General features: G+C 40.6%; 3 protein-coding genes and 1 non-coding gene across 4 annotated transcripts in view; 3 read left to right on the top strand and 1 right to left on the bottom strand.

Annotated features, from left to right (window-relative positions):
- Positions 1-1,306: 1,306 nt before the first annotated feature.
- Positions 1,307-3,360, bottom strand: Pmar_PMAR018153 (hypothetical protein; the record flags this gene model as incomplete). The annotated part of the gene is made up of 6 exons (XM_002784773.1): positions 1,307-1,424; positions 1,484-1,625; positions 1,690-1,771; positions 2,486-2,586; positions 2,635-2,828; positions 3,185-3,360. The coding sequence occupies 6 exons, from the start codon at positions 3,358-3,360 to the stop codon at positions 1,307-1,309; spliced, it is 813 nt and encodes a 270-aa protein (XP_002784819.1).
- A 1,018-nt stretch (positions 3,361-4,378) lies between these two features.
- Pmar_PMAR018152 lies at positions 4,379-4,450 on the top strand. Its single transcript has one exon. It is a non-coding gene; the product is annotated as a tRNA-Arg (tRNA).
- A 729-nt stretch (positions 4,451-5,179) lies between these two features.
- Positions 5,180-8,488, top strand: Pmar_PMAR018151 (hypothetical protein; the record flags this gene model as incomplete). Its single annotated transcript, XM_002784772.1, has 9 exons — positions 5,180-5,333; positions 6,091-6,186; positions 6,398-6,481; positions 6,554-6,705; positions 6,872-6,929; positions 6,976-7,072; positions 7,981-8,053; positions 8,218-8,307; positions 8,372-8,488. The coding sequence occupies 9 exons, from the start codon at positions 5,180-5,182 to the stop codon at positions 8,486-8,488; spliced, it is 921 nt and encodes a 306-aa protein (XP_002784818.1).
- Positions 8,489-9,824: 1,336 nt separating this feature from the next.
- Positions 9,825-10,788, top strand: part of Pmar_PMAR018149 (hypothetical protein) — a gene marked incomplete at both ends in the record, with an annotated part of 1,286 nt that continues 322 nt past the window's right edge. Inside the window, 3 exons of the mRNA XM_002784771.1 lie at positions 9,825-9,902; positions 9,927-10,007; positions 10,279-10,392. Coding sequence (XP_002784817.1) covers positions 9,825-9,902; positions 9,927-10,007; positions 10,279-10,392 — 273 coding nt within the window. The remainder of the gene's footprint in view (positions 9,903-9,926; positions 10,008-10,278; positions 10,393-10,788) is intronic.

The raw sequence follows: 10,788 nt of genomic DNA, 5'->3' as shown, positions 1-10,788 counted from the left end.
TATAATGATAATCCGCCCAGACACCAGCTCATCTGCACCTATGGAAAAATACGCGAGTGGTAAATCAGCAGACCGTCAACCCCCTCGTCCAAGTTCGATCCCTAGTACCTCCATTTTTGTAAACTCATTCACCTCTAACGTATGGCGAACTCCTCTTCGCTCCACCATTGCTTGCTAGGCTCATCTTCAATGGACTATCGAGAGCTTCTGTGACCTTCTCCTCAACTTCGACTTCCTAACAAGAGAGAAATATCCTAAAGCTATTCTTATAATCACTTACCTCTTTAGGCTTCCACATAGTCATCAAAGATACTCCAACGATGACCAAGAACATACCTTAAGCAACCGCGATTTGAAGGAAATGTGGTATGAAAGTATATTACCAATTATCTTCGGAGTGCCAGGGACTAATCCGAGTAATATCCAGTTTAACAATAACACAACGATTGAGTTCGACGCTGCTATCACATTCACAACCGCTGTGGACGGATAAATTAACGCACGATTAAGCGCCAACACTCCCACGGCTTGTGATGCACCCGACACTATTGGCCAGATATACCTAAGTCAAAAAATAGATGTCCGTCCCGACCACATATAGAGGAGGTGGGGAATATCCAAGGTTCCCTCATGTAAGATACGAATGAGGTTCCCTCATGTAAGATACAAATGAGGTTCCCTCATGTAAGATACAAATGAGGTTCCCTCATGTAAGATACAAATGAGGTTCCCTCATGTAAGATACAAATGAGGTTCCCTCATGTAAGATACAAATGAGGTTCCCTCATGTAAGATACAAATGAGGTTCCCTCATGTAAGATACAAATGAGGTTCCCTCATGTAAGATACAAATGAGGTTCCCTCATGTAAGATACAAATGAGGTTCCCTCATGTAAGATACAAATGAGGTTCCCTCATGTAAGATACAAATGAGGTTCCCTCATGTAAGATACAAATGAGGTTCCCTCATGTAAGATACAAATGAGGTTCCCTCATGTAAGATACAAATGAGGTTCCCTCATGTAAGATACAAATGAGGTTCCCTCATGTAAGATACAAATGAGGTTCCCTCATGTAAGATACAAATGAGGTTCCCTCATGTAAGATACAAATGAGGTTCCCTCATGTAAGATACAAATGAGGTTCCCTCATGTAAGATACAAATGAGGTTCCCTCATGTAAGACACATATGAGGTTACCTCATGTGGAATAAATGCGCTATACACCACTCACACGATATACACATAATGAACATATGCAAAATATCCAAGGTTCTCTCATGTAAGATACAAATGAGGTTCCCCCATTACATATCCTTCCACAGAGCGTGGTCCTGTACAACTAGTCCGCCGTTGAATCCCGAGTCTGCCAATGCAATCAACCCCATGAAGAACATTACTCCCATTCTTCCGATAAATCCAGACCTGATATATAAACAAAATAACAATAAACGCTTCGCTCCGCTAAGATTTATTATTATTACCATGCATCAATACCATCAATGCAGGAACTCCTAATGCAGACGATGCTAGCGGCGAAACTAAGCATGCCCAATATAGCGTATAAGAATCCGAGGGCCGAGCCGCCAACACCAGAATCAAATGAAGCTCCCATTACAACAAGACCTGAAGGTATTAATATCTTAGGTTCAAGCATGTAAGATTCAGAATAGGTCCAATTGAAGCTCACCTCCTAATACAACAAGAATTGCAACAGCTTGCGACCAAGTTAGCTTTTCGTTGTAGACGAAATGGCAGTAAACACCAATAACCTAAATAATGAACTAATGATTTCCCATCAGACACACTGTGTGAAAAATGTACTAATAATAATGACGGAGTTTCACCCTAGTGATATGAAAACCACTCATGAAGAATATATTTCACTTCACAAAAACATATACGTTTTGAAATTCACACGAAGTATGACGCCACTTCACGTTAAACGGGTGAAACTCCGATGAATTTTACGATTACATAACAATACTCAAACGAATACAATTTCACACGTTTTACGTGAAGTGGCGTGATACTCGGTGTGAAAGAAAAAGAAAAATAAATTTTCAAGTGAAATTTGAAATATGTTTTTCATATAGTTTTCATATTCACTAGAATGAAACTCCAATAATCAATAGTAGATATTGAAAAATATAATTACAGTTTACCAATTTCTCCGAAGATTCAACTGCAAAGGATGTTACGGTTTGGCAGTAGTGCAGTATGGAAAACACATATCACGACTACTGCATATCACCGCGAATATCGCGTTTTTCATAGAGTATTACGCCGCTTGACGTAAAATTAATAAAACTCTAATATTTCTAATAATACACATTTAAAAATACAACTTAACATAGTTATACTTAACCTCATTTTTCAAAATCTTATCCGATATAAAACTGCAATAGATGTCACGATTTTCTAATAATACTATACATATTATAATCCTCATTAAAAGATACAACTTATTATAAATTACAGTTTACCAAAATATCCGACGATATAACTGCAGTGAGAGGCCCAGATGCTGCTGGGTCGGTAGCAAAAGCCCACTTCATCATCAGTTGTGAAAGACCAACACACATACCTAAAATGAAAATACGCGAATAGTTGAGAAATACGAAATGAAGTTCACCTCCAACGAGTGTTAATAACTTTGCCCGTAACGAGATTTCCTTCAAGTGAGGTTGGGGGTAGATTTTTTCACCATCACATAGATAAACGTATTCTGATTGGCCAACCTCTGGGTCAGAATTGGGCCTGCTTTGAATCTTCCCCAGGGCATGCTCAAGATATTCCGCAGTGAAAAATACCCGGCCTATTTTGAACCTGACGAACCAAATGATTAGGCGTATCCGAGGTTCTACCATGAAAGATACAAAATAGGTTCTACCATGAAAGATACAAAATAGGTTCTACCACGAAAGATACAAAATAGGTTCTACCATGAAAGATACAAAATAGGTTCTACCATGAAAGATACAAAATAGGTTCTACCATGAAAGATACAAAATAGGTTCTACCATGAAAGATACAAAATAGGTTCTACCATGAAAGATACAAAATAGGTTCTACCATGAAAGATACAAAATAGGTTCTACCATGAAAGATACAAAATAGGTTCTACCATGAAAGATACAAAATAGGTTCTACCATAAAAGATACAAAGTAGGTTCGAAACTTACCAGAAGTAAATTCCAGTTAAGACTCCTATGAGCCCCGAGGTAAACCAAATCCAACCAATAACAGCCCAAGGATCAATACCTCCAACATTCGTATATGATATGAGGAAATTAGTCAAACCAAAGGTGACGTTGGAGATGACCGACCAACCCACACAATAGGGAGATACTTTCACCATCCTTAGGAATAATAACAAATTCTGATGAAAAACCGTAAAATCTTTTATAGTAAGCGTAAAGCTGATACCCGCCTAGCACGAATAGACGATTCACACAACGACTAAATTAGTTAACTCGTCTTAATAGTTACACCATCATTAGAAGTAATAATAAATTCTGATGAAAAAACCGTAAAATCTCTTGAATTAGCATCAAGCTGAAATCTGCGTTCTATGTCTAGCCCGAATAGACACGTCACACAACGCCTTTTGAGAAACCAAGTTGGATCACTCGTATTCATAAACTTTTTTTTGATGAGAGGATTCCCCTACTATACCATGAGAAACCGGATATACATAAGTACCACCGAAAAGATATAATTATCAAGAGCAATTATCGGCAGTAGTCTTAGAGCAGAAGAACGTGATTGCTGTATCATGTATTGCTCGCTATTAAGGACCGTTGCAATCAAACAGCAATTATAATCGTACTAAATGAGTGTTTAACAGTATTTTCAACAGATTCATCGTCATCATCATTCACGACGACGATTCAATCTATAACATTTACAACATGCAAAGTATGACGTATTCAACTGGGCGCGGGCGGCTCCATTCACACTGGAGTTGTTCAATAAACAGATTTCGAAACTCAGAATCGCTTCATAGACGTATAATCAGATGCTAGAACCGATTCAATTACCATTCACGTTAAATGTAAGGTTGCTAAGCTCGTGTTGTTACAGTGTGCCGCGACTAGTACTCAAGAGGGGAAGAGTAAGGGTAAAGGTTCACACAGCAGGTGAATCCATGAACATTCCATATTCGAGCACGCTTAAGGGAGGGCAAGTGAACTAAGGTATTGGTCGAAAGAAACAGGTATAATGCTATTGGAATTAACCCCATGGGTGCAAGCTTGTGCAGTTCCATAATAATGATAATATTCAGCGATCATAACGATCGAAGTTGTTGGAAACACGGGAAGATATGGGGCTTCTTTAGTCATCGGTGATGCTCAAACGTAATTCAAATTACCATCGACTTCGTGGCGCAATGGAAGCGCGTCGGTTTCCGGAGCCGAAGGTTGCGGGTTCAAGTCCCGCCGGGGTTATTTAGTAAGTACATTAGATGCATTCATTGCATAACCGTGTTCTGTTATATGCACACAATTGAGTTGATATTGATTATATCTTCTTATGAAGTGTCTCCACCTCCAACACTATTTGACGTAGCGGAGCGGTGAATGGCCGCAGGGAACTTATACACGGTATTATCGGGTTGTCGCTTCGGTCGTTATTGTAGATTTACTTTCAGTAGGTATTCTCTTTCACATAGGAGTTTCACCACCCTAGTGATATGTGAAAAATATATTTCACGACTACTGCACATCAATGCGAATATCGAGCTTACGTGAAGCGGGTAAAATTCCATTGCATTTTCTTGTGTAAATACAAAAAAAATTCTTTTGTAAATTTCATTTTTTCGGTGCTTCCTGTACTCGCCAATGTATCATCTGCTATCGCATAGAATTGAGGTTTCTATTCTATCACTGCATCCCTATGAGGAAATTTCGCGAAATTCTCATTGGTTTCTGTACATTTCTGTGGGCAGAATTGGAGGTCTTCCTGGCAAATTTTGATGGTGTTGTGTAGCTCACAAAGAAGGAGATCAATGCGAAGACTTGAAAGCTCACGTAACGGTTTTGGAAATATATTATGAAGCCTTTTCTGGAGGATAGATCTTGTACAGTTTCGGAGTATAGTTTTTTACATGTTGCAACCGTTTTCGAGAGATGTTCGTATATATGCACTTGATGGTTGGAAGATTTGCTTCGTTGATGATGAGTGAAATCGACAAGCTTCCTCCAACTCCACCTGACGAGGAAGTCGGCAAATTAATGAGGATCTTCGTGAAGACTACGGAGGGGCTACGGAGGTGTCGAAGTGAAATAGAAATCGATAGGGGGACGAAACGGAGCAAGGGGGCCGATAACGGTAGTATTAAATCTGATCGAAATATATCTATTCCGAAGATTTGGAGTAAAGTTAAGAAGGTTGTTGTAATAGTTTGAAATCAATCGTGAATATGATTATCGTCAGATCTCACGCGAGGTTGGATTTGCTGTAAAAGTAGTGATTTCATGAGAAATATATTATTCGACATTTTTGTTTGGTACCTTGTGGAGTTTCATTGCTAGTGTTAACTGCGGAGTAGCACGTTGAGTGGACTAGGACGATGCGCATTTTTAGATTGTATATGTCAGTGTGGAGGGGACTATGCACATGGTCATCAACTTTTCGTGTTGGGGTCCCCAGTGTGGTAAAATATGGATATGGCCAACCACATGTGTTGGTTTATAATATTAATTATATACTATTACAATATTAATATTATTATAATAATATTATATAATATTAATAATACTATTATTTTACAATATTAAGAGTCTGAGTAAATTTTCGATAATCCTGGCTAGTTTATGTAGACTACGCATATATCCTCCCAATTCATATATAAACTCCCATGCTAGGTGAGGAAGGTATTGAGCTTAGCTGGGGAAAGCGAACATTTTTTGCAGCACTGGTTGGGGACAATATGAAAACCAACACTAAATTTCTTATTATGAAAATTTTCAGCTCAGCTGAGGAAAGCGAACATGTTTTCGTCCAACACTGATATATGACGGTGCTCCACTTCATTCGTTTATTCGACGTCCATGAGCATACTCCGTAAGACTCATGTTCTTGTCAGCGTTGGCATACGCCCAACAGGTGACGTTAAAAGCGCTCGCCCGAGATGGAGTATCGTGTTGCTTGCGGAAGGGGAATGTGAGGATGATTGATGACGGTGAGTAATGATAGGATATTTTAGATGACTTTTATTCGAATAGAGAATGGGTGAGTGCGGTTGTGTTTATTGAGTTTTCATCGACCTCGTGGCGCAATGGAAGCGCGTCGGTTTCCGGAGCCGAAGGTTGCGGGTTCAAGTCCCGCCGGGGTTATTTTTTTCGTCGTTTTAATCGGAATTTTCTAAAGCCTCTTTCATCTTTTCTCTGCAGGGTATTCCACATGGGCGACTGAAAGTCCCTCAGATGATGTGAACCTCGACACTCAGGCGTATTGGGAATCGATGAGGACCACTGGTGAGATCAGACTCCCAACTCCTACACTCCGAGCGTTTAGATGAATGAGTAAACTCTGGCGAATGTTCTCAGGAACCTCCTCCTCTTCCTTATCGCAAGAAACTCCCGGAGAGATCTCATGGGAGGATGTTGATGCGAGTCTACGATCGACCTTTCGAGGGGTTGACTTGGCTGAGCTGCATCGAGGAGAGCCCGCTGGAGAAGACGATATTCATACCAATAATGTGGGTCTATCTTCCCTATTGCTGTTATTGATCTTAAAAATCTCTTTCCTGTTATGCGACGTGAAGCTTCTCGTCGTAACGGATGAATGCTATCATCACTCATAGTGTCATTCGAGGCTGTTTCGACTCGGTCCCTTTTTCCATGGAATTCGCTCATTTATGGTAGGTGCTTTGGCACAGCACAGACGATACGCCCGACGACGGAGTTGGACATAGAATCGACGGTAACGAACTGGGGATTTATATGCTGAATCGCTTCGCTCCGCTCAGAATTCATCGCTGATGGGGAAGACCTGGAGAGTCTGAGCAATCGGTTCACTGACACGACGGCTAAATATGGTCTGTGGAAGGATGCTGAAGTTGAACAGTAAGAATATAAGTTTTGATAGAAATGATGGGAAGCGTTCCGGTGGAATACCTTGAAACAGTGTGAGGATATATGTTTCGGTATGCGCAGTTGAGCTACAGATTTTACTCGCTATATTAGTGGAGTTTCACAACCCTTTTAACGTGAAGTGGCGTAATACTCTTTGTGAATTGTGACGAGACGTATATGTTTCTGCGACCGATAACACAATTATTTTTTCGGGAAGTATGTTTTTTACTGGTGTTTTTCATACCACGGGTGAAACTCCATTGTTGATTACTAACCGACCACAGATGTAGTTTGAAAATGCTCCCTCAACGTGCGGTCAAAACTCTAATATCAGGTGGAAAAATTAGAACTAGTAAATTGTTGTTTTTCATACTTCAAGTATTGTAAAAAAATCACAAAAAAAACACAAAAAAAATTACAAAAAGACACAAAAAATTGAAAAAAAACACAAAAAAATTGAAAAAATTGTCTTTCCCTGAAAAGTCTTTTCCTTTCACCACTTGTATAAACAGGAGTATCATCTGTGGAAAAAATGCTAGTGAAAACTATGTTCAACGACAACTGCATATCACCGCGAATATTTTTTTTCATATAGTAATACGTCACTTCACGTTAAACGGGTTGTGGAACTCTGTTGTATTTTCCTGAAAGCATCGTTCTCTCTTTTTAGCTCCTTCGCCCAGCAGTCTCCGCTAACCCCGGTGTTTTCAATTTCTGAAGATTACGCTGTCCCTCCGAATTTTCGAGGAAGACTCAAAACTGAAGTTGCGGAAAACTCGGCGGCGAGCAGAGATTCACAATCAGCCCGATTGAGTGTTGAAGAACCATATTTATGTCGGTGAGTATTTTTTGCGCACGCGGAAGATTTTGCGCGCGCGTGCGTATCTTTCGTTTGGTAGGTGTCCCTTGGAAATGAGGAATCAGCAGAGCCCCGAGGGGAGTTCTAATGAGTCGGAAAATCGAGCAACAAAAGTGAGAGGAAAAATAAAAAAATTTGGGTGGAAATTATTATTAGAGTTTGACTCTGTGAAAAGTCTGATGTTCGCGGTGATATGCAGTAGTCGTGAAATAAATTTTCCCAAAAATTTCATATTGTTATCAACACATGCATATTTCCACGATTTTTTTCCGTCTAGGTATTTTTCCAATGGTGTAGTCGTGAAAGGTGTGCGCCACCGCGAGTGAGGTGCCTCCGAGGAGGAGTTAAACCATATTGTTACGTCGAGGTAAGCGATAGTACGGCTGCTCCGCTCCGCCTGTTTTTTGATATTTGTTTTGTAATTTTCGCAGGTCTGGGGAATCAGTCGAGAATTTCGGGGAGATAAGCAGCTGCCGGCGGAGAACTTCATCGATCCGCCGAAGACTGAAATCGGCACTTTGGAAGGAGTGCGAGAAAAAGTTCTGTGAGTTATATCGCGCGCGCCCGATTGATCGATTTGCTACTAGTATATTATCAAATTCAACAAAGTTGTATAAGTATATATTCGGTTCATCTCGTCGGTTTGTAATCTTTTTTCTTATGAAGATGAGTTCAGTCGACGTCGGTTTTTCCTCAGCCACGTGTTGGGGTAGAGTCTGTGTCGCAGAAGCGCTCGCCCGATTGATCGATTTGCTAATACTGGATTAGATGAATATATAGTTATGCTAATTACGAGGGATGGATTTACTCCAACGAATTTGTATAGATGAAAATTCGATTGATCTTGTTGGTTTGGGGTTGATTCTTCCGAATGAGGATTTGACTTTGACAGTTTTGCCCTCAGGAGCGTCCTTGTTGGCAATCCACCGCAGAAGTTTGTACTCGAACATGTGCCCATGACGTGGGGCTCATGGAAAGAGAGTATCATATTTGCACTACCAACAGAGGAATCATGTACGATTAGAATTACCATAATCGATTAGAATGGCGAGCGCTTTTTACATCAGATGAGGTGCTGTTGAAAGCACTCGCGAGGTTGGGATATAACGAGGAACGAGTGGTCCGTGTGGAGCCCACCAGTAAGTGTTGGTGAAATCGTAGACTGCCTGGTTGGATGCAATAATTAATCACTTGAATTGAACTGCGGTGGCTCGATGCGATACTCGTCTTGTTATTGCTTTTGTGAAGGCTCTCAAGAGTTATCGCATTTCCAATACTGACGAATATTTCATTCGTGTTTCGTTCGATTTACGGTAATAGATTTCGTGTGTAATTTACCGTCATAGACTTCCTCTGTAGACTTCCGAAGTCTATTATACACGAAGTCTGACTTAGTGTATAATTCTGTCTTCATAAGGAGAGGCTCCGCATTTTGTGAATTCAATATTTTTTCATTACACAGTTCATCAGTGGGCAGTGGGCTCAAGTAGGAAATTATCACGAGAGAGAAATTTTGGAAAATACACTTTTATGAACTTTGACAGACCGTATTTTGGTTTCAATGCCCAACTCCGAATAGTTGACGCGAAACGTGAATTTCTTAAAATTCGTCAAAGAAAATATACGTTCGAAAACTGCTGGAAATGATGGAGTGTTTGATTTCAGGGGAGCTCCCGCCGGAGAGTGAAGAGAAAACGTCATTTGCATGGTCTCAGTCGACGTGGAATGGACAGCATGGGAAGAAGCATTGGAATCGACAAGATCCTCGAGAAAAACAGCAGAATAGACGGCCGCGGGAGTTGAACCTGGGTCGCGGGAAGCGAAGGGAACGGTCGAGAGAGCCGACCACTCTGCCATGTCTCCTGTGTAAAGAAGGACATGATAATGAGAATTGCCCGTAAGGATGCGCCCGCGTTTGTTCATGTGTATGATTTTGCTGTATGTAGTTACTTCCGACAATCTGTAATTGTTCGTTCTTCTTCTGAGGTCTTCAACGACACTAAATGGGGTAACCAACGTTGGCTCGATTCGATGTTGTCGAAAGCTGGTTATGGTGCCACTTTCAGAGTAAGTTGAATTCATATAGGATGATGCAGAGAAAAGAGATCACTCTTTGTAATTTCGTGGCGAGTGACAAATGATATTATTTGGAAGCTTCCGTCGACTTATTTTCAACACTGTAGGGGTGGTTCTGATATTGGAATCGTGTACTGGGTTGTCGTTCAACGGCTACGTTGGGTGTACACACGCGCCACAGAATTATATTTTTTTCTACTACCATTTTGTCTTATAGGAACTTTGAAATTATCACTGAATATTTTCCTCATGAGAAGATCAGGTTGTTTGGTGGGATGACTATGGAGGATCGTCGAAGGTCGCCGCTGTGGCTTGTCTGAATCATGCAAATGCGGAGAGAATGCGGCAACAGAAAAAGTTGGAGTTGCCCGATGATGTGAGTTGTTGTTGTTGTTGTTGTTGTTGTTGTTGTTGTTGTTGTTGCTGTTGTTGTTCTTGTTCTTGTTGCTGTTGTTGTTGTTGTTGTTGTTGTTGTTGTTGTTGTTGTTGGTGGTGTTTTTGTTGTTGTTGTTGTTGTTGTTGTTGTTGTTGTTGTTGGTGGTGGTGGTGTTTTTGTTGTTGTTGTTGTTGTTGTTGTTGTTGTTGTTGGTGGTGGTGGTGGTGGTGGTGGTGGTGGTGTTGTTGTTGTTGTTGTTGTTGTTGTTGTTGTTGTTGGTGGTGTTGTTGTTGTTGTTGTTGTTGTTGTTGTTGGTGGTGGTGGTGTTGTTGTTGTTGTTGTTTCCTCCAACTTGGAGGAATAAATGTTCGCTTTCCTCAGTTTAGTCCACGAGTT

This window comes from Perkinsus marinus (genome assembly GCF_000006405.1).
Source record: "Perkinsus marinus ATCC 50983 genomic scaffold scf_1104296934592, whole genome shotgun sequence".
In the NCBI taxonomy this organism is placed as follows: domain Eukaryota; phylum Perkinsozoa; order Perkinsida; family Perkinsidae; genus Perkinsus; species Perkinsus marinus.
The sequence above is the reverse complement of the archived record's forward strand: the minus strand, read 5'-3'. Positions and strand labels throughout refer to the sequence as shown.